Source organism: Prionailurus bengalensis, chromosome D1, assembly GCF_016509475.1.
Source record: "Prionailurus bengalensis isolate Pbe53 chromosome D1, Fcat_Pben_1.1_paternal_pri, whole genome shotgun sequence".
In the NCBI taxonomy this organism is placed as follows: Eukaryota; Metazoa; Chordata; class Mammalia; order Carnivora; family Felidae; genus Prionailurus; species Prionailurus bengalensis.
Genome location: NC_057346.1, coordinates 9,952,807 through 9,976,880, shown reverse-complemented (window position 1 = coordinate 9,976,880; position 24,074 = coordinate 9,952,807). Strand labels below are relative to the sequence as shown.

General features: G+C 40.9%; 1 protein-coding gene across 6 annotated transcripts in view; it reads left to right on the top strand.

The window, feature by feature from the left end:
• Nucleotides 1-24,074, top strand: part of ALG9 (ALG9 alpha-1,2-mannosyltransferase) — a 93,440-nt gene that overhangs the window by 24,421 nt on the left and 44,945 nt on the right. For 3 of the 6 annotated variants that reach the window (XM_043579295.1, XM_043579296.1, XM_043579297.1), the window contains exons 9-13: nucleotides 3,354-3,422; nucleotides 6,331-6,485; nucleotides 9,785-9,914; nucleotides 10,551-10,698; nucleotides 11,825-11,954. In XM_043579295.1, the coding sequence (XP_043435230.1) occupies nucleotides 3,354-3,422; nucleotides 6,331-6,485; nucleotides 9,785-9,914; nucleotides 10,551-10,698; nucleotides 11,825-11,954 (632 nt within the window). Of the gene's footprint in view, nucleotides 1-3,299; nucleotides 3,423-6,330; nucleotides 6,486-9,784; nucleotides 9,915-10,550; nucleotides 10,699-11,824; nucleotides 11,955-15,279; nucleotides 15,402-24,074 lie in introns of those variants that run through there. The other 3 variants (XM_043579293.1, XM_043579294.1, XM_043579298.1) reach the window with 2 other exon arrangements.

Genomic DNA, 24,074 nt, shown 5'->3' with positions numbered 1-24,074 from the left:
CTGGAGAAGGCGTGGGAGGGCGGGTATGAGAAATGCTCTTCCTTCAAAAACAACAGTGGGTCGGCTCAACGATGCCACTTTGCAATTTAGGACGTGATCCCTGCCTGTTGATGTGTTCTATCAACATCTGTCACATCACTGGACAGGAAATTTCAGAAGGCAAAGGCGAATGGCCTTTATTAAAGGCCCAAAGTTTTCCATTTGTGCAGGAGCAGAGGATGAGGCCCCAGTGGAGTCACTCAAGAGCTGACTGGTGTCAAGATCTGTTCTAGGGCTTTCATTGTTTTGCTGATGATTTTTGTTGGACCTTGGTGTCTCTTTGCTCTGGGTGTTGTAAATTTGACATTTATAAGGATGATTTACTACAATTTAGTTCTTAAGGTTTTATAAAATTATAGGCCTATAAAATAGCTTCCTTTCATTCAGTCGGTGGAACAGTAAACATTATCCCTTCTTCTTCTGGCCTCTTTGAAAGTTTCCTTTAGCTCATTTAAATAAAAGGAATTGGTGCGTCATTCCCTACAGAGACCCTGCTTCCAGCTTTCACTGCACACTTTGCACCAGTTAAATGCGTAGCTTGTCATTCTGACACTTTTTTTTTTCTGCATAGTTGAGCTTTGATAGTTTCTGAGAAGTGGCATCAAATTACCTCCCTGGAAAGGGAGGAAAGTTTTTACTCTTTTTTCAAGGCAGGTGTCTGATCATGTAGGGGAGGACACTGGGTAAGAGAATTCCCTGTTTTTGTCTCTTTCTGCCCTTGTTTTTAAGGCTGTTGTGACTTGAACCTTCCCTGCCTTTGGCTTATCCTCCAATTTTTGCCTTGTTCTTCCAGGAAGCGATAGTCTATTATGAAATGTTCACAGCCTAGCTCTGAACTTGATCTATGAGTTGCTAACACATAAACATAGTTGAGTTTACCAAATAGATGCTTTGGGTTCAAAATTTCAGAGTATAGTACACCTAAGTAAAAAGGTAGTCAGCCCTAGTGGGAGGGTATAGTCAGTTGTGGTAGAGACCAATATTTGCTGGGAATAAAGTGCTTTCCTGAAAAAAAAAAATATTTGTAAGGAGCAAAGAAAGGCTTTTTTTTTTTTCTTTCTATAGATGCTTATTAGGATCTATAAAAGATGATATAAAAGATGACCTCCTTTCTCCCTAGTCACTCTGGTTTTTCTTCTCAGGCTCAGATTTCCAGAATTTGGTTGGAAAAAAGGAGGGCCTAGGTTGACAGCCCTGCTTCCACACTGGTGGTCAGGAGAAGATTATGCAAAAAACTACCTTTCTGGGAACTGGACTCCTAAGAGACTCAGTTTCAGAAATGTGTTATTACATATTAAAATCCAGAGAAGATGGGTATTTCTTTTTGAAGATCATCACTTTTTTTTCTTTTTTTCTTTTTTTTATTAAAAAAAAATTTTTTTTTAACGTTTATTCATTTTTTGAGACAGAGAGAGAGCATGAGTGGGGGAAGGTCAGAGAGAGAGGGAGACACAGAATCAGAAGCAGGCTCCAGGCTCTGAGCTGTCAGCACAGAGCCTGACATGGGGCTTGAACTCACAGACCGCGAGATCATGACCTGAGCCCATGTCAGACGCCCAACCGACTGAGCCACCTAGGCACCCCGAAAATCATCACTTTTCTATAACCCAAACGGGTATTGGTAAAGAATACAGGCTATGAATGTCTCTATTGAACTTGGCCTGGGACAGGAGCTCTGTTCATGAACATCACAATCAATGTATTTAGACAGGAAGGAGTGAGCTTTTGCAAAAGGTGACATACAGTTGAAGTGGAGTTTTACTTAGGGTACCCCACCCTCCCTTCCCCTAAATGTTTCTAGCATTACGGGTTTGGTTTCTAATCTTATTTTGCTGTGCAAGCTGCAAAAATGTCAGGTTTTTCTGACTGTTCCTCTGCCTTCTGATTACCCTTTTAAGCAGTGCTGATTGCAGGAAATTGCTGTGGTGCAAGGCGGGTGTCACAACATGCAGTGATTAAAACCCGCATGTGTCATTCACTGCCTGATGGAAGTAATCACACAGAGGGGAAGAGCAGATAAAGAGCCTGCTAAATGTGCATGGGGGGCTGGTCCCGCATTTGGGTTCAAGGATTTTGAGTTAAAGAATCGAAACTGGTGTGGGTAAGGCTTGTGTTTTCATTTTGTTTCGTTCTGAGTCCTCAAAACTTCTAAACAGGATCTGGGGCTCTGAACATTATTTTCCTAAGGAAAACAAATTGTTGCTTTTTACCAAACACAGGGTCCCATGACAGTAGAATAGTGGTTAAACATATCAAGGGCCAAGAGACTGGGATGTAAATGGAATGAACGGGTGAGAATAAAAGGGGAAAGGCCTGAGTAGCTCCGTCCTACAAGACGGCTCCCACTTGGCCCTGCCATAGCCACACTCCAGACATCAGTAACCGGTCCAGATTGTCACTTCCGACCAGCTGTAGATGGGAAGTTCCAGCAACCCCCTCTTTGGGTTCGCTTAATTTGCTAGAGTGGCTCACAGAGCTTAAAGAAACATTTACTTAAGTTTACCAGCTTAGTGGGCAGGATATTATAAAGGATACAGAGGAATAGCCAGGTGGAAGAGATGCATAGGGCAGGGAGTGTGGGATGGAGCTCAGAACTCCCATCCTTCCCAGGTGTACACACTCCTCACGCTTCTATGTGTTCATCAACCTGAAGTTCTCTGGACCCTGTCCTTCTGGGTTTTTATGGAGGCTTCGTTACACAGGCATGATTGCTGAAATCATTGGCCGTGGGTGTGCCTGAACTCTTGCCAGCCCCTCTTCCCTCCCTGGAGGTCAGCAGGGTGGGACTGAAAATTGTAACCGCCCCATCAAGGCAGTTAGGTCACACAATTGGTTCTGGCCATCCGTCCCCATCCTTCGCCCCCACCTGAGGGCTTTCCCCAAATCTCCTAATTAACAGAAGACCCAGAAGACACCCTTATCGCTCTCACCACTTAGGAAATTCCAAAGGTTTTAGGAACTCTGTGCCAGGAACAGAGATGAAGACCAAATATAAATTACTTACTATAAATCACATTATCACCACTAAGCTATTTAAATTATTTGCTTGTTCTGGAAAAGTAACAAATCCCATTCTCTTCCCCTCATCTGTTCTTGTGCTTCCCCTGTGTGACTGAGCCCTAGTAACTGAGTTCCCATTGTGGACTCCTTCACTTGAGGCATCGGACCATCAACATTGCTTGAACAAAGAACATTCTGAATCCAGCATTGTAAAAGATATGGAAGGCATCCACTAATTATTTTTTATTTGTTTCCCCCAGGTACAGAACCCTGGTATTTCTATTTAATTAACGGATTTCTTAATTTTAACGTAGCCTTTGCTTTGGCTCTTCTGGTCCTACCACTGACTTCTTTGATGGAGTACCTACTGCAGAGGTTTCATGGTGAGTGGAGTAAGGGATGGAAGGTTTTTAGGGAGGAAAGAGCAAGTAACAATGTTTACCAAGAAGTGAAAATGAATCTACTTATTCTCTTCTCCATTTTCTTCCCATGGCAATGGTTGGCTTATCAAATTATCATTCTGTGTTTGTAGATTATTTAAATTTATGTGAAGGTTCAGTTAATAATTGCAAGTTAGGTTGACAAAGGGAGGAATTTTATATCCCTTCGAGTGAGGAAGTCAGGATAGAATACGGAACCGCATGGGGAGGCAAAAACAGTCATAAAATCTCAGGAGATGAAAGTATTTGAGTCTTGGGTTTTTTAAAGAAATGTGTAGTAATATGGATAATTGTTGAAGATAATAAGTCATAGAGGTAAATACTCCTTGGGAAATTACTTTAACCAAAAATTTGAAAACTAAACCATACAGGGATTTCCCTCAAATTTGATACTGAAGTGAGAGAAGCTTTGGGCTTCCTGAGAAACATTATGCTTCTCTTTGTTCCGTTTTGCTTCTGTGTTTGCCTTATTGTGGAAGGTTTGGTTTGTCATTTATTTTGCTTGCTCTGATTCCGTAGTGCACAGCCAGTGTTTTCTCAAGTTGTCACAGATTTGGATATCTGGTGCCCATGTTTCGTTTATGGAAGACAGATTTGAGCAGAAATTCATATGAGCTTTGGAAAGAGATTTAATTTCAGACATTTCAGTCTGATTTGGATGCCATATGATCTCTCCATCCCGCCCCCCATTCTGCTTTTCTGCTATTAATGGTTTGTAGAGTTCACTGTGTTACACTATTTGAATACGAAAGCAGCCTCCAGTCACTTGTTTTGTTTTAGCATAACCATAATGCCATTATCCTAATAAAATCAGCAATTCCTTAATATCTAATACCCAGTTGATACTCAGGTTTCCTACACTGTCTGAAAAACAGCTTTTTATAGTTGTTGAAAAAAGGTTCTAAAAAAGGGTCATATACTGACTTTGATGTTAAGTTTCTTCAGCTTTTTACGAGGTTCCCCCCTCTTGTTTTTCCTCCTGAAGATTTCTAAAGAAATCAGGTCACCCATCTTGCATAATGTCCCACATTTGGATCCAGCTGTCTGTCACCTGGGGTGTTAACTTAGTCCTGCATTCCTTGCATGTCCTAAGGATCATTTTATCTCTCTTTTTTTTTTTTTTTTTGAAAAGTAACTTTTTTTTCTTTACTGTAAAGATAATTTATGCTTGTAGAGAATTTGGACATGCTTGTGATGTAAGTATAAAAACAGCATATTAAGCTGTTCTCTACAGTACGAATCCAATTTTGTTTTAAAAATGTGTAATTTGCACACATGTCCACCTAGTAAAAAAAAAAAAATGAGTGCTGTTTTTTCTTTATACTTTCTGTGTATTTTATAACAGAAAAATGTTCTTTTAAAGAGAAAAAAACCAGAAACACATAAAGAAGCAGGAAAGTTACCTATTTTCTCATCATGTGATACAACTGTGGTTATGATTTTGTAATTTTACGGAGGACATTCAAACAGGTTAGGCCATATTTTATTTAAGTTTTTTAAATGTGTAGTTTTCAGAGTGAGTGAGATGGAGTATGAGTGGAGGAGGGGCAGAGAGAGAGAGGGAGATAGAATCCAAAGCAAGTTCCAGCCTCTGAGCTGTCGGCACAGAGCCCATTGTGGGGCTCGAATTCAGGACCTGTGGGATCATGACCTGGGCCGAAGTCGGATGCTTAACTGACAGAGCCACCCAGGTGCCCCAGTAGGCCATATTTTACAAATATATTTGCTAGCCTTGAAGATACAGAAAAGGATTTCATTTTTTTCTAATCAAGAAAATTCCAACCTAAAATACTTCTTGGAAAGATGTAAATCATAGATTATCACCTAAAATCTTAAGGTAATATCTTAGAGTAGAAAGTTTAAAGGACAAGCCTGGTATTGCATTTGAAGAATTTTCATCCCTAAAGAGTTTCTACAAAAATACTGATAAGTTAGAAACACCAAAGTGGATCTTGATGACAATCCTGAGCTTTTCCTCTAAACTTGCTCCTTGTAGACATAACACCAGGGGGCGCTGTCGATCTACCCTTTGCCAGTGATTTCTAGCACTGCTGATCATCACTCATAGAAGCACAGTAGGGGATGCCTTCACCGTGGGTTGCAGGTTTATCGGTCAGTGTTCATGTGCCTAACCACAGGAACTTTACAGCAGGTGCTTGAGTCTTAGAGCTCATTAAATGGCATTAATTCTTTCACATGCCTTGAGTATATGTTAGTTTCAGTTTTAAGATTCAGAGTGGATGGGTATTGTGAGAGAGGAGAACAAACATCATCAGTAAACTTCCTTTAAGAGTTGCTTTTATATTTGCTTTGAGACAGACTCTTTTGCCATTTGTAGCTTGACAAAAAATGATGGGTTTGAGAATCCAACTTTTTCTTTGCTTTGGTCTAAATCTATTTCAACAGACTGGTATATAAGAAAGAAGATTAATCTATTAAATAGAGCATAGGAATTAAAACCCAAGAAATGAGTTTATGTTACGCTTTTGGTTAATCTCAGGAACCTTTACCTTAGTGGCAGGACTCACTGAGGAGAGAAGGCTTTTCTTCTTTATCCAATATATTAAGATTTATTACCCAGTCCCTTGACTTTGATTTGTGTTCCAGCCAAGTCCAGTATTGTGACTCACATTAGAGGCTGGCTTTCTTGGGGGAGCTCAGGAGTATATACCTTTTTCTACTTGACTCCTTTATTGCATCAGAGAAAGTGTGAATATAAAAGCTGAAACGTTTTATGGGGTGCCATACACATAGGGTGTATATTCCCATCTGAGATCAAGAGAACACTGAAACTAAATATGTTGTTTTATTCTAACATGGTGAAAGGTGGATGTTTTTCTGTGTCTTACAGTTCAGAATTTAGGCCACCCGTATTGGCTTACCTTGGCTCCAATGTATATTTGGTTTATAATTTTCTTCATCCAGCCTCACAAAGAGGAGAGATTTCTTTTCCCTGTGTATCCACTTATATGTCTCTGTGGTGCTGTGGCCCTTTCTGCACTTCAGGTGAGTTTCAGGGAAATGTACATTTGCTTCGTTCTGTTTCACTTGTAAAATTGGTCATAAAGCTTAAAGGCAAATTACAGTATGCTTCCCCCAAGATACTTTATCCATACAATAAACCTGATAAACATATTAAAGTAACTACCATTGTTTATGTATTGCTTGCTTGGCTGTTGATCATACTCTTACGCTGATTACATATTTGCATTGTTAACTGGTGTGTTAATTTCTTTCTATTGCCAACCAGAATCCACTTGCTATTAAAGGAATTTGGTTAGATCGTTGTATAGGCCTACCACAAGATGGTGGCGCCATGGCAGAAATAATGGAACGTCTGCTCCTTAGCTATGAGATCAGATTAAAACTTGCTCAAGTGTTGGGATAACATCAGGCAGTTAGCAATATGGGACACTTTGTAATCCTGGCTTAAAACCTGTCCAGGTCAATTCCTTTTCAGAATTTATCTTGGATGTATCTGTATTTGTGGTCTCAGAAGCCTCCAGGCTCTCTCTCTCTTTATTTGTTTAAGTTCATTCATTTCATGACTGAGGGAGGGGCAGAGAGAGAGGGAGACAGAGGATCCCACTGTTAGTGCGGAGCCTGATGCGGGGCTTGAGCCCACGAACTGAACCGTGAGATCATGACCTGAACCGAAATCCAGAGTCAGATGCTTAACTGACTGAGCCTCCCAGGCGCCCCTCCAGGCTTCTTTTTGACCTCTGCTGCCATTTGCAATTGGCAAAAAAGAGTAATTAGGGAAGCATTTTTTTTTTCCTTAACACTTCTATAGTGCTATAATTCACAAACCATATGATTTACCCATTTAAAAAGCATAGAATTAAATGGTTTTTAGTACAGTCACAGGTCTGTGTAACTATCACCACAGTCAATTTTAGAGCATTTTTATCATCTCAAAAGCTCTGTACCTCTTAGCTGTCATATCTCCCAGCTATAAGCAACCACTAGTCTACTTTCTGTCTCTGAAGATTTGCCCATGGAGTCCTAAAATACATGGTCCTCGTGACTGGCTGCTTTCAGTTAGCCTCATGTTTTTTTTTTTTTTTTTTAATTTTTAAAAAAATGTTTACTTTTTGAGAGATGTAGAGAGCACAAGTGGGGGAGGGGCATAGGAGAGAGGAAGACACAGAATCTGAAGCAGGCTTCAAACTCTGAGCTGCCAGCACAGAGCCCAGTTCGGGTCTCCAACTTGGGAATGGCAAGATCGTGCCTTGAGCCGAAGTCGGACACTTAACTAACTGAGCTACCTGGGCGTCCCATCGGCATCATGTTTTTAAGGCTCATCCATGTTAGGTTTATAGTTTTAAGAAAGAATTTTAATTATAAATGTAATTGCACTTTATTGCAGATAATAAAGTTTTAATTGTTTAAAATCACTGTCTAAGTTAGCCCTACTATCATAACAAAACCATCTTCCAGCATATTTGCCTATCATGTACCAGACTTGATGATGGTTATAATCTGACATCTAACTTAATATGTCTTTTAATACAACTACATATCATTTTCAGTGTTGCCAAATCTATACCCATTATTTGAATAGGAGTATGTTCTCAATTTGGCATAATATATAACATTATTATATATGTAAACTACTGAACTTATATCTGTGATTAGATATATAATTTATGGTAGGTTTAAGTTGCTTATTTATTTCAGGATTATAAATAATGTTAGGATGAATATCTTTCTTGAGGTATATGGATTGTTTCCTTAGGACAGATTCTTTAAAATATGAAAGGAGTTCAAACCCACTGATGGCAATAGATTTGTTGGCAATATATTTATTGATGGCAATAGCTATAGATGGCAATATTTGTAATAGATTATAAAATTGCTTCCCAAAAGTAGTTCTAGTCTAGGAGGGAAAGAAAGCAATAAATCTAATGGGAAGGTACTCACAGACTGTAGAACTCATGCATACATGTATATATTGTAATAATATTCATCTAGTTTGTAAAATAGTTCAGATAATTAACAGCATTTTCCTGATGTTCTATGAGAGGAATTCTTTTGTTTGGTCATGAGACATTTTCTTGATACCAAAAACTTTGATGAAAGCTTGTCAGTGGAGGAAAGTAAAGATTAATACTTGTTACATCAAAATAGAGATACTGCATATATTAAAGCAAACTGCTAAAAAGCACTTTTGTTCTTATTTATTAAAAAAAATGTCTTTTGGGGCACCTGGGTGGCTCCGTCGGTTGAGTGTCCGACTTCAGCTCAGGTCATGATCTCACAGTTTGTAAGTTCGAGCCCCGTGTTGGGCTCTGTGCTGACAGCTCGGAGCCTGGAGCCTGCTTTGTATTCTGTGTCTCCCTCTCTCTTTGCTTATCCCTCCTCACGCGCCCTCTCTCTCTCTTTGTCTCTGTCTCAAAAATAAATCAACATTAAAAAAAAAATGTTTAAAAAAATTTTTTTTTCAACGTTTATTTATTTTTTTGGGGACAGAGAGAGACAGAGCATGAACGGGGGAGGGGCAGAGAGAGAGAGGGAGACACAGAATTGGAAACAGGCTCCAGGCTCTGAGCCATCAGCCCAGAGCCTGACGCGGGGCTCGAACTCCTGGACTGCGAGATCGTGACCTGGCTGAAGTCGGACGCTTAACCGACTGCGCCACCCAGGCGCCCCCAAAAAAATGTTTTTTAAGCCGGCTCCACACCCAGTGTGGACCTGCCCTCATGACTCTGGGATCAAAAGTTTCATGCTGTACCAACTGAGCCAGCCAGGCACACCAGCACTTTCATTTAAATATTAAAAAAACAAATTATTAGGACTTTCTAAGCACTAGAGAGATGTCTATATACTTTTCCTGTGAAGCTGGTGAGAATTCCTCTGGTTGGGCTGACCCGTAGATAATTTTTTTTTTTTTTTTTCAACGTTTATTTATTTTTGGGACAGAAAGAGACAGAGCATGAACGGGGAAGGGGCAGAGAGAGAGGGAGACACAGAATCGGAAACAGGCTCTAGGCTCTGAGCCATCAGCCCAGAGCCCGACGCGGGGCTCGAACTCACGGGCCGCGAGATCGTGACCTGGCTGAAGTCGGACGCTTAACCGACTGCGCCACCCAGGCGCCCAGTGACCCGTAGATAATTTAAACAGAGCTTGCTTTCATCTTCGAATTTGGAGTGGGCACTCACTGTTGGCAAATGCTCAGACCCTTGATGGAACCTCTTTGGCTGTTTCTTCCCCTCTTGGTGTTAGGATGTTTTATGATAGTGTTCTGTATATTATGCAAGTTCTTTTTTTTTTTTTTTTTCAATACAGTTTTCTTTCCTTCTAGAAATGTTACCACTTCGTGTTTCAGCGATACCGTCTGGAGCATTACACTGTGACGTCGAACTGGCTGGCGTCAGGAACGCTCTTCCTGTTCGGACTCCTGTCCTTTTCCCGCTCTGTGGCACTGTTCAAAGGTAGAGGCACACAGTGCCCATGCTCGCAAGGCACTTCACCTTGGGTTTTGCTCTGTGTGTGATTATTACACTTCAGCGTTAGCTGGGAGGAGGACTTTCCTATAAAGAGAGCCTATGGGCTTCATTTGTGATTGGGCTGTGACTTATCTAAGATTAAAGAGAAGATTGACAATTCCTTTTGCAGTGATTAACTATAAAAGCTTTTTTTCTATTCTTGTGTTTTTTAATTTTATTTTTTAGAGGATGCTTTTTCATTTTGAGGAATGAATTAAAGAAGCCTTCAACATAGGAAGCAAATTTGGGGCTCAATTCCCATGATAATACTCTTCCTATAGTCATTATTTGGGTCCACAAGATTAAAATGTGCTCAAAGAACAGAAGCGAGAAAGGCGGAAGGGTGTACAGAAGGGCAAGAAAGGAAATTATATTTGGTAAAACAGGGTCTCTGCTGTGATCATCTTCGTAACTGTAGAGACGCTGTGTGTCAAGGGAGCCGGCTTCTTGCTGCCATTGTTGGGGGCCTTCACACTCTTAAATTACACATGGATTACAGTGGGACATTAACATGCATCATGATTAAATGTTAGACTCTCATCTTACATGTCTTCAGCTTTCACAAACCTTTCTCCCTTCTAGGGTATCACGGGCCCCTTGATTTGTATCCAGAATTTTACCGAATTGCCACGGACCCAACCATCCACACTGTCCCAGAAGGCAGGCCTGTGAATGTCTGTGTAGGGAAGGAGTGGTATCGATTTCCCAGTAGCTTCCTTCTGCCTGATAAGTAAGTTGTTTCTAAATCGCCAAGGTTTTAAATCCAGGAGTAAAAATAGCAATTCTGTGGCAAAGTCTCCCTAAGTTTACTTTCATTTTGGGGTTTTCACAAAAAGTTTTTGAACAACGGGCCACTTCCGAGCTGTGAGGTCTGCACTGTGCGACCATTTCCTGTGTCCAGTAGAGTGAGCACTGTGTCCGGCTGTGCACCCTGCACTACCTGTGACATAGACATCTGGGAACTTCTAAAAACACTCTGGGACCTAGACTCCTGCTAGTGGCTCTTTCTCAGGATTCATATTTAAATTTCTATCATCTGATATTAATCGACTTCGAAAAGTGGTCCAGAAACTCAGGCTAAAAGGATATTTTTGAAGAAGAAATGTTGGTCATCCAATAACGGTGTAAGTTCTTTACCAAAATATGGACAGTGGAGAGAGCTGTGGTTAAGATATCTGTACCTTTATGCTGTTGTTGGATGATGATAGCATAGACTGTGGAGTTCTTTGTGTTGGCTTCATGTGGACAGAGAAAGTTCTATTTACGGAAAAGGGAAATCAGGTTAAGATGAGTCCTGATGCGGCTTAGCCGGTGGAGGTATTTTGTGTGTAGTGCAGATCTAGTATCCGTCACTAATGATTCAAGGAAAATGGTTTTAAGTATTAACTTTAGCCTTTGCCTTTTATATTTGAAATAGTTTCCTAACTAAAGATATTTTTGACAGTTGCTCAGGAACAAAGTACGTCTCCCATGGTGTGTTCTTACATCTTACTCTTTTCCTGTTTGATGAATTTGCTTTAATTTTGGTAAATGCCTCTGATCATGTGGTAATTGGTGACAGACTGGCATGGTTCTCCGATGTTTGGTGGTATGACCGTTTGGTTGCAAATTTTACTGCCAAGAGTTGTTGACATTGATCGAGAGACTTCTCGATGAAAGTTTCTCAATGATGTTGGACTGAGTTACGACCTCTGCCTCTCTGCTCCCTGGTGGATCGAGGTTTTAGCAGAAATATATTTTTTCCAAGTGAAATGTTTTTCACATGAGTTTTGTGGGGGGCTTGTTTATTTCAAGTACATTTGGCAATATGGGCCCCCTGTGTTTTCCTTACTCTCTCTTATTTGTGTTTCTGACAGTTGGCAGCTTCAGTTCATTCCATCAGAGTTCAGGGGCCAGTTACCAAAACCTTTTGCGGAGGGACCACTGGCCACCCGGATTGTTCCTACTGACATGAATGACCAGAACCTGGAGGAGCCATCCAGATACGTAAGGGCAACATTCTCCCGTTACTACTTTGAACAAAGTTCTACCCCTAAAATCTGTTGGCATACATGTTAGAGCATTGATGAAATGGGAATGTCTTAGAAAGTGATTCCTTCAGGGTAAGAGATGTAACGGGTTTGTAGAGAAAGAATAATAGCACTTTTATTTTAAAATTTCCTTTTGCTTTCTATGTGAAACATGTAGTGCAGTGTATTTTCTAAGCCAGTCTGGAAAGTTTCTTGTGTTGAATTCGAATCATCGTGTTGAAACGCGTTCTGAAACTCTCATCATTCCCTGGCCTATTAAAATATTCGGTGGGGAGCTTTCAAATTCTCAGTAGATCTTTGACCTAACTGCTAGTGCATTCTGGTTTTAGCAAATGGGTAGTCATGAGTGCAGGCTGTGTTCATGGTAAGCACGTGGAGCGTTCCCTGTCAGGATTGTGCCCTTTTCCCCACTCATCGTCACATACTCCAATATCCCATGTGGTTTTATTTCAGCTCCTTTGAAAGAGGACACTTGCGTCATTGATACTTGTAAAATCGTTCATGGTAGAAAAGGTGAGAGCAGTAATGCTCCTGGTTCCCAAAGACAGTAGAAGAATATTTTATAGAATTACTAGAAAACGCTTTTTTTTTTTTTTTTTTTTTTGGCAATCTGTCTTTTAAAGAAACATTGAATGGTAGATGACAAATACATTTTGTTTAGGTTTTCCCATGTACTTATTATGTGAAATGATGGGGGCTTGTGGTATTGTGAAGTGCCCTGTGGCCTTTCAACTCCCAGACAGAGACCTTCAGGGCCGAGCAATGAGATTCTTACCGCGGGCCTTGTAGCCATAAGCTGTGGAGGCTGCCGTTGTAAGATACAATGGCCTGGCCTTCTCAGAAGTTGAGATCTTTATTCCACTGAGTGGTTGATTTTAGAGCTTTCTTTATAACTTGAGTCTCTGATTTCTGTAGCATTGAAGATAGCCCGGGATGGGGTAAACTGTTGTTGGTCACTTTTGTTTTAGCTGCGCATACTCTCCCGACAGCAGGCTTTGATGCGTAGGGACTCCCCATGAGGAAACTGGGTAGTCAGAAGGCTAGGCATGTACAGCATGATGGGAGAAAGATACAGATTGAGCTTGAGGTTGTCGTAGTTATATTTTAGGAAGAAGGAACACAGAGCTAGTAGTAAAAAGGAGCATGGACTTTGGAGTCAGGTAGGCCTGAGTTCAAATCCCAGGTTTGTTTACCTTGGTGACTTTGGGCAAATTGGTTAACTTCTCTGTTCAACTAATATCAGTTTCTATCTGTAAAATGAGAATAATGACGCTCACTTTGGGTGATTATAATGAGATACTGTATCTGTTATATTTAGCGTAGTATCTGGTACATGGGATTTCCCACAAATGTTCTTTATCTGATAATGGTATATATCACATGGATTAGAGGTAAGGGAGCCCTAAAGAGGTTTTATAATCAGCCTCAATCTCTCTGTCCATCCTTACTTCTCTTGTTCTCCAACCTGATTTTTGTCCACTCACACTCACATTACCTTTTCCATCCCAATGACTTTGCTTCTTTTGGTGACCACTCCTGGACCACCTTTGTCTCCCTCCTTTGTCTCCCTCCTTCGTCTCCCTCCTTCTGCCTTAGGAGGTAGCCTTTCCCAGCTGTTGAAGCTGAGCTGTGCTCCTTTAAATGCCTTAAATACTTATTTGTACCATTCATTTAGCCATTTAATTTTGTCTTATGTTACTTACATATTTCTGATATCTGTGTCCTGTCTTTCCCCATCAGCCTGTGTATGCTGTGAGGAGAGCCCTGGTTTTTTTCTGTATTCACCACAGCCTCTGGGGTAGTGCTGTGCCTGCTTTCCGAGTGGAGAAATGAACATTCCTCATCACTGTGATAGTGATGTGGAGAGAGAGCTGGCTAGAAAATCTGCAGGGGCCTTTTGCACACTTCTTGGGCTTTGGTCCCTGGGTTTCTTTGGTTAGGTCATACTCCCGTGTTCTGTGCTACCAAACACTGTTAAATTCAGTTGAGTGGCTCTATGTTACCTTTATCCAAAAAGCAAAGATTTTTCAGAATACCTTTGGGAGTCACCAAAATACTGTCTGATAAAAACAGGGACGAACAAGTCAGATCTACGAGTGTGTGATGTCTTCCATTGTGCTCACCCGCCTTCCTGTGTTGGAGAGTTTTCTGCAAAGTTCTTTCTGACATTTCTTACATGGTAGGGCAAGTGGCCTCCAAATCCAGGCTGCTCACCTTTCACCCTGTAGGAAGTAGAAGAGACATTGGATGGCCTACTGTGAAATCTTTGTCAGCAATGGTCAGGGATTTGTATCTTCTAGCCAGCTATTTTTAAAAAGGTAGTGGTTTTCCTCTGGTGATAAAAGTAAAATATGTTCGTTGTATAAAATAATGAAAGCTATGAATAAAAAAGTCCTATATAATCTTATTACCCAAATATTAAACCAGTGTTAGCACTTTGGTGTTTTTTTTTTTTCCTTTCACTTTTTTACCTTGCGTATATGGGTGTGTATATGTGTGTGTGTGTATAAAAGGTCAATTATTTTTTTAAGTGTTAATGTTGTAGTTTAAGAATGGTGCCAGGGAGTGCCTGGCTGGTTCAGTCAGTTAACCGTCTGACTCTTGAATTTGGCCCAGGTCATGATCTCACGGTTCTATTGTGGGATTGAGCCCCACCTCGGGCTTTGTGCTGACGGTGTAGAGCCTGCTTGGGATTCTGTGTCTCTTCCCCTGCCCGTCCCCTTCTCAGATGCATGCACACATGCTTTCTCTTTCTTAAAAATAAATATATACACATTAATAAAAAAAACATGTACCAGGATCATGTCTACAATGGCCAAATAACTTGGCCCAGTGTATAGAAGCACGTGCTGTACTATGTTAACTTTTGTGACTTCTGTTACCAATCCTGGCTTTAAATTAAGGTTCTTTGAAGAAGGCAAAATAATTATGGTCCCTGTCTTTCCTGAGCATGGTAAATAGCATGCCTGTTGGCTCTGAGTGACAGATTTTATCCAGCCTTCCCCGTCAGTGCTAAGTGATTGGGTCTGTCTCCTGTTTCTAGTCTGCATGGAAACTAGGAAACATGCATGACTTCCTTTAGTTTGCTATTCTCCTTTACCTCTGAGTTTATCAAGAATAAGAGTGTCAAGGCTCTGTGGTTTGTAACACACTGTTAGAACTATATTGCAGAAATATTTTTTGCTCCATATTCTTTCATAATAGGTATTGAATAGCTTTTGAATATTTCATTATCGAACAGGTGGCATTCTTAGACTGGTACATGCCACATTTTCTTCCAGAATCAAGCTCTGAATTGAGAAGATACATTTATGGCACAAAAACAGAACACATAGACCAATGGAATAGAATAGAGACTCCAGAATTGACCCACAGAAGTATGGCTAACTAGTCTTTGACAAAGCAGGAAAGAATATCCAATGGGAAAAAGACAGTCTATTTAACAAATGGTGCTGGGAGAACTGGAGAGCAACATGCAGAAGAATGAAACTAGACCACTTTCTTAAACCATTCACAAAAATAAACTCAAAATGGATAAAGGACCTGGATGTGAGACAGGAAACCATCCAAACTCTAGAGGGGAAAGCAGGAAAAAACCTCTCTGACCTCAGCCGCAGCAAATTCTTACTTGACACATCTCCAAAGGCAAGGGAACTAAAAGCAGAAATGAACTATTGGGACCTCATGAAGATAAAAAGCTTCTGCACAGCAAAGGAAACAATCAACAAAACTAAAAGGCAACCAATGGAACAGGAAAAGATATTTGCAAGTGACATATTGGACATAGGGCTAGTATCCAAAATCTATAAAGAGCTCACCAAACTGCACACCCAAAAAACAAATAATCCAGTAAAGAAATGGGCAGAAGACATGAATAGACACTTCTCTAAAGAAGACATCCAGGTGGCTGAAAGATGATCATCGTCACTCCTCATCAGGGAAATACAAATCAAAACCACACTCAGATACCACCTCATGCCGGTCAGAGTAGCTAAAATGAACAAATCAGGAGACTATAGATGCTGGAGAGGATGTGGAGAAACGGGAACCTTCTTGCACTGTTAGTAGGAATGCAAACTGGTGCAGCCACTCTGGAAACAGTGTGGAGGTTGCTCAAAAAATTAAAAAATAGATCTACCCTGTGACCCAGTAATAGCAGTCTTAGGTATTTACCCAAGGGATACAGGAGTGCTGATGCATAGAGGCACTTGTACCCCAATGTTTATAGCGGCACTTTCACCAATAGCCAAATTATGGAAAGAGCCTAAATGTCCATCAACTGATGAATGGATAAAGACATTGTGGTTTATATACACAATGGAGTACTACATGGCAATGAGAAAGAATGAAATAAGGCCCTTTGTAGCAACGTGGATGGAACTGGAGAGTGTGATGCTAAGTGAAATAAGTCATACAGAGAAAGATACCATATATTTTCATTCTTATGTGGATCCTGAGAAACTTAACAGAAGACCATGGGGGAGGGGAAGGGGGAAAAAAAAAAGGGAGGGAGGCAAACCATAAGAGACTCTTAAAAACTGAGAATAAACTGAGGGTTGGTGGGGGGTAGGAGGGAGGGGAAAGTGGGTGATGGGCATTGAGGAGGGCAGCTGTTGGGATGAGCACTGGGTGTTGTATAGAAACCAATTTGACAATAAATTTCATATAAAAAAAAAGATACATTTAGTGTCTTCTCTTTATTACTTTACAAATCCAGTTTTTTGTTGGCTATTTCAAGGAGAATGCTTTCCTTCTGACTACAAATCTGATACCTAATGTGGGAGCTACAGGAGTAACCAACACCTGTACAGCAGAGAACTGAGACTTTGCTGATTTTTAACTTAATGCATAAGCAGCCTTGTAGAAAGCTTGTCCATCTGTTATCTTAAAAAAAAAAAATGCAAGTGTTCATTGATGACTTTTCTCCAGACAGTTTCTCCAGTCAGTAGAGTTTGACTCTAACATGACACAGAGTTGCTAAAAATCATTGTGTGCTAAAAAGAGGAAAAAAAAAAACCCACAAACAAACCCACAAGGCTTATGAGAAAACTGGGATTAGAGACACAGTACTCAAAAACTTTGTGACACATAAAAAAAAAAAAAAGAGAACGGAGCATATAAAAATGGTAACACAGTTTCACATATGTTAAGCAGCTACAAGTCCCTAAGTACTACAAGCATGTGGGAGTTGACCCTGAAAAAGACCTGAAGTTTGCTTGTGGCTGTGGTGCTGGAAGGGTTGCTGCTTGTGGAGCAGGGAAAGGGTGCTCTGCAATAGGACAGAAAGTCCTAACCCCAGATACAGGTGCATGTGGCTTGGAGCGTATGGTGTACCCCAGAAGCTGGGGGACAGTGGGGTGTGCTCGTGTGCAGTTGGCATCCTCCTGCTCCCATTAGTTCAGCCGACTGTGGTTTTCTGGATTCACCTCGTGTTTCTCATAGATGAGATGCCACATGAGCAAAAGCAAAGAATGAATTATGGTCCAACTGTTTCCTAATATATCTGTTGTGTTGGAACAGATTTGCATTTTCAAAACAAGTGTTACGACAGAATTGACTGTATATTCAGTCAAAGCTTTGCTTGTTTTGTTACTCCCTGCTTTTCCCTGTAACCAGTAGAAAGAATTACGAATTTGGAAGGGAACTCGAGGTACCATAGAGTCCGTGATGTGCTCAAAGGGGTTGTCACCTGACAAAGGTTGGTCCGAGTGTAAGAGGCTAGCTACACTTGGGAGTCCCTAGTATGCTCTGCACCCGTCCTCTTACTTCCAAAGCCGCTTGTGGTTTATGTCATATGGCGTATCATTCGAGTATATGTTTGCACGTAATAGCTGATCATTCTTCAATGTAACAGGATTGAATAGACTGTAAATAGCAGAGCAGGAATTTTTTAAGAATTTACTTTAAGCTTCTGGAGCGGGTGTTTTAAGTAGCAGTTACTGTATTTGTCTATAGATATCATCAGGGTCCCCACTCCCTTTTCTTTTCTCTGTCATCTTTTTCTCATCCTTCCTCCTCCTTTCTCCTCCTTTTTATTTCCTTACAGTTTATTTATTTTGAGAGCGAGAAGTGTATAAGTGGGGGAGGGGCAGAGAGAGAGAGAGAGAGAGGGACAAAGAGAATCCGAAGCAGGCTCTGTGCTCAAACTCACAAACCACCATGAAATCCTGGCCTGAGCTGAAACCAAGAGTCAGATGCTTAACCGACTGAGCCACCCAGGTGCCCCTGTCCCCACCCCCTGCTCTAAGAATAGGAAGTCCTTACTGCAGGAGAAAATAAAGTGTCTTATAGATATCCTTGTGAACTGTTACCTGCCTGAGTGTCGAAAGAGCAAATTCAGATTGCTCTAATAGGTGCAGCAGAGTGAGGTTGGGATGACTAATAATTTAAGTGAAAGCTGTTCAAAATGCTTCTTGAAAATTAATTTCCTAGTCTATTGTGTTGACATTTAGAAAAGTAAACTTGACACTATCTTTCGTGACTAAATGACCAAAAACTTTGACCTGGAAGTTGACATTTTTTACAGTGCGGTACATTTTCACTCTTCATCGTAAAGTTTCAGGTGTCAAATATGCATTCAGCAAGGATGGGAGGTGACAAAACTGTAAAACGGCTTCTGCCTTTAGGTGACAACTACTTAACTGAAGGGGAGTTACTATAAAAGAAGAAATGGAAAGCCAGAAGGATACCTGTCATCTTTCCCTATCAAATCTAGGCAAGATTTAATGGCAAGAGCCCTGGGTGGGAGTCAGAAGAGCTTGTAGTTCTTCTCAGGAAGTGAGTGAAGTATATGTTTATTTCTCAAGCGACTTGGTAACTTTCCAAGGCCCCTGGGATAGTTGAACATGTGTTTCCAATTTGCTGTAACTACACCTGAAATCCAGTGGCTACCTCAGAGTATGCCATTGCCTGTTTGATAATCTAATATTTAATGGTGGCAGATCTTATCTTGACGCATGATCCCTGGGCCATGGGACCTGACGATGAGCAGAGCTGGAAGTCTGCAAATGCTTCTATCCCAAGGGGAGGACTGTGTGTCACGGGCACACTGTGCCGTGTGATGCCACCTGAGTGTGCTGCTGAGTTTGGAGAGTTGGAAAGATCCCTCCACAGCCTCATCCTGGGCTGAGTCTCTGTTACAGCTAATGAGGAAGAGCTGCGAGTATTAGTGCCCAGTGCCCCTTAGCTCATTCCTACCCCAGCAAAATGCACACCTTTTATTACCAGTGTGACGTCTGTGTCGGTTTCTTTCTTTGAGAATACATAGATTTTTTATGTCTGAGGTGGATTGTCATCCTTAACATAGATTTGTTAATAAGATGTAAACTATGTGCTAATGATTGTCAATAAATCAGTTTGGATTCCTTCCCGATACACCTTTTTTTTCTTGTGCTTTGGAGGTGCTGATTTGTTCTTCTCCAAAGCTTCTAGTGGGTTCTTAGAAACTGAAAGAAGTCAGATTTCTTTCAAAATGAGTCTTAAATGCTGTATTTTACAAAATTTTAAACTAAGGCATATTTTTAGCTTCAACAGCTGGTTGATATGTAGCCTGTGACTAATGAAATGAAACACATTTTTATTTCACGATCATGTGTTAATGTCACCCTACAATTTTGTTATTTTTGATGCAAGAAAGAATGATTAAATCTGAGGAAACAAAAAAAAATGAGCTTTTTGGTTATACTTGAAGGCAGATTTAAATCCAGTCTCTTGGTTTTTGAATTGTAGACGATGTTAGAGAGCATGGGCTCAGATTTTGCAGTTTGAGATACTGACAAAACTGAGCGAAGAAACCATCCTGTCTGATTCTGGCTCTTAGACCTAAGGGGCAGTAGCCACTCAGTGTCACCAGGGATTTCAACCAAGAAAACTCAAACTAAAAATAATCACAGTGAAACAATCTGTATACAGTATGATCCAGATTTTATAAGGAAAAATCTTATCTGTAGAAAAGAAGGTCTGGGACATAAACAGGTTGATGGTTTTTTTTTTTTTTTTTTGTGGTTGGATTATAGGGGAATTCTTCTAAAAAATGCATTTAAAAATATTATAGTGAGTCATAGTTTACTTTCATTTTTTTTTTTTAAAGGCCCTAATAGGGCTATAAGTACCAAATCTTTGGAACTACCAAGATCTCTGGTGTGCTTTACAGATAACACTGCGCATGCTGTCCCATTGACCTCGGGTTTCCCGACTGAGCACAAGAATAACCTTCAAGTCATTTGGGAAACAGATTTGCTATTCAGTAATTTTTGCCTCTTAGTCTGCGGACCTCTTAGTTATTTCAATCGTTACATCTAAGACCACTTTTGCTTTTCCTGCTGCTAATTAGTTCTAGATTGCTTTTAAGAAATAAAGGTGGGGGCGCCTGGGTGGCTCAGTCGGTTGGGCGTCTGACTTCGCCTCACGTCATGGTCTCACCATCCTTGGGTTCAAGCCCTACGTCAGGCTCTGTGCTGACAGCTCAGAGCCTGGAGCCTGTTTTGGATTCTGTGTCTCCCCCTCTCTCTGTCCTTCATCCACTTGTGCTCTTTTCCTCTCTCTGTCTCTCAAAAATAAACATTAAAAATTTTTTTAAAAAAATGAATAAAAGCAGTTTACCTATCAGCTATGAGGAAAAAGTTTTTTTAAACCTTGAATTAGGACAGCATGCTGCTGTGGCAAATAGATTGTGAAGTAATACGTTAAATTCTTCCAGGCAGAAAGAGAGTTAAAGAGTTAAATAATTCTTATTCTTTTTTTTTTTTTTTGAGCAGTTTGTGGTTATGCTTTTTATTCTTTTTTTTTTCCTTTGTATAATTTATTTATAATTTACATCCAAGTTAGTTAGCACATGGTACAACGATTTCGGGAGTAGGTTCCTTAAACCCCTTACCCATTTACCCATCCCCCCTTCCACAAACCTCTCTAGTAACCCTCTGTTCTCTGTATTTAAGAGTCTCTTCTGTTCTATCCCCCTCCCTGTTTTCATATTGTTTTTGCTTCCCTTCCCTTATGTTCATCTCTTTTGTCTCTTAAAGTCCTCATGTGAGTGAGGTCATGTGTTTGTCTTTCTCTGAATAATTTTGCTTAGCATGATACCCTCTAGTTCCATCCACGTGGTTGCAAATGGCAAGATTTCATTTTTTTGATTGCTGAGTAATACTCCATTGTATCTATATACCACATCTTCTTTAACTATTCGTCCATTGATGCACATTTGGGCTCTTTCCATACTTTGGCTGTTGTCGATAGTGCTGCTATAAACGTGGGGGTGCATGTGTCCCTTCGAAACAGCACACCTGTTTGGATAAATGCCTAGTAGTGCAATTGCTGGGTCATAGGGCAGTTCTATTTTTAGTTTTTTGGGGAACCTCCATACTGTTTTCCGGAGTGGCTGCACCATTTTGCATTTCCACCAGCAGTGCAGAAGAGATCCTCTCTCTCCGCATCCTCGTCAACATCTGTTGTTGCCTGAGTTGTTAATGTTAGCCACTTTGACAAGTCTGAGGTGGTATCTCAATGTGGAGTTAAATGAAATTTCAAATAAAATTAAAAAGTTTGCCTGTTGTTGAGGCTCGTGCAGAAGGCCTTGTCCATCCAGGAAATGTGCCAGTTACCGCCTGTTGGTGGGGGCCTTCCCCACAGGCTTGGGCTCCCTGGCCTAAGACGACGACGATCTGTAAGTCTTACCAGCGCAAGAATATTAGTCTCTAATCTTCTGGTATCTTTTTCATAGTCATTTTTAGATGCTTCTCCTTCTGTTCCTCCATTGGTTCGTTCATGTGCCCACTTTTATTTCTGTTCCTCCATTGGTTCGTTCATCTGCCCACTTTTATGTTTTATTGTCCCTGACTGTGTGTTGAAAATACAAAGGTGACAAGAAGCATAGTTTCCTGTCATTTAAGAGAAGTCCCCACCAAGGAAAAAGAAAAAAATTGTGGTGGTGGTGGACAGGGAGGAATTGGGAAAAACAATGTAGGAAACAACAACAACAAAATGTTAAACTTCTATAATGAGTGTTCCCTGATAGGTAAAAAAAAAAGTTTGGGGACCATTTTCTTTGAAAGAAGAACCATCAGAAAATAAATAGGAGCTCCTAGAAGCTGAGAATACAATAATGGAGATTTAGTTGGAGGAGTCGTCCATACCCTAACAGGAGAAAACAAAACCCAAAGAGATGATAGGAAAGGGGAGAAAGATGAGCCAGCATCTAGCTAATAGGAGGTCCAGAGAGAACACATGAAATGGAGGAAATTGTCAAGGAAGGTGAGCATATTCCCCAGAACTGAAGGATACATCTGGCTTCATGGTGAAGAATACCTGACATGGGGAAGAATACCTGACAGGATGGATGAGAAATGGCCCTTACCAAAATGTATTCAAGTACGGAAAGAAGTTCTTGTGTATTATTACTTGATAACTGGGGGGGGGGGGGGGGGGGGGGGGGGGGGGGGGGGGGGGGGGGGGGGGGGGGGGGGGAGGGGGGACGGCTACCAGGAGAAAAAACTGGAGGCCCTGGGCATAGCTGCCTCTGGGAAGTGGGACCAGGGAGCAGGGAGGGTTCTGATGTTTTTCATGACCTGCTGGTGCTCTGTAAGTGTTGAACTGTGCACATGTATTATTTTGATAAACCTACAAGTGAATTTAGAGTCCAGCAGGAGAGACTGTTCTCAGACGTTTTTCAACAGTGTTGTGAGTGCCATGATATGCAGTAAGGGCACAGAGAAGGTAGGAAGGGCTTCCTGCCTCTCTGTCTGGGGACAGCTTCAGATCAGCGGCATTATGAGAGCTGGGTCTCAGAAGGCGATTGGGAACTCGCTGCCAGAGGAAGGGGAAATGTTCTAGCCATGGGGAATATCATCTGCGAGGGTTGAAGTACAAAAGAACACGGGGTGTTTAGGGGAAGATAAGAGGTTTGGGGTTTCTAGATTTTAGTTAACTGGACACAGCATTTTTCATGTATTTCCCTGTTTCACTTGTTCTCCTATATAGTTTACATGACTGTGTTCTCTGTTAAATTCTATATTGATTTAAGGATAAGGGTTTGTATCTTTGTCTTTACCCTTGGAAACCTCCACTGTATGGAACACAGGGTGTGTACACAACAGATGGTTTAAAAAACTTTAACTAAAGTACTTAACCCTTCATTGAATTGTCTTCAATTCAAGAGAGGCCTCCCCAAACCTTGATAATAATTTAGACTTTTAGGCTAATTGGGACTCAGGCACTATCATTCTTCAAGATGTAGGCATCTTCCTCTTAAGATACTCAGTTACCAGCTCTGGAAGGACAGGGATCATGTCCTTTCTATCAGATCACCCTCAGGGCCCAATGCTGCACAGATGTTACCTGATGAACCTTGTCAGTCTTCATTAACTGATCCCAGACTGAAAGAAATAATTAAGTCTTCTGCTGCTGCTTGTTTTAATGAGATCCTTAAAGCCCCCAAACCCGGATGTCTATAGCTCTCTCTGCCTGCCCTTAGTAAGGAACGGAACTAATAGGTTTACCTACCAAGGTGCCAGCCCACAATAAAGGTTCGTGTTGATTGCCGTAATATTATAGCTTTGCTGTTAAGGCTGATTGGCAGTTTGTTGTGTACAAAACAAGATTAACAAGATTAATACCTTCTTCTGATTACTGTTGTCTCTGTTCTCCTTCAGGTCTCCTCACTGCGTTCCATCCTTTCCATTTCTCCTCTCATGGTGAAGGGTTTTCACGAAGATTTTATATGTTTTTGCTTTTTAGTTCATATTGTCTGAGTTTGTTTGGAGAAAGATAGGCCCTTCTGTTAGTGACACAAGTTAACCAGTTCCAGTCACCTGTACCGTCCTGCCAAATATTGAGGCTCCTTACTGCTTTTTTTGTTTTCATTTAAAAAACTTCTTATTGTGAAATACTTAGATTCCCAGGAAGTTACAAAGAACCTACAGAGAAGGGTACATATACCCCTTACCGAGTTTCTCCCGTTGTAAGTGGAGTATACTCACAGACCATGGAATTAGTATGATTCTGTGCCACTTTATCGCCTGTATATAGATTCATGTTCCACCACTGGGATCAAGGGACAGAACTATTCTACTGGCGCAAAAGT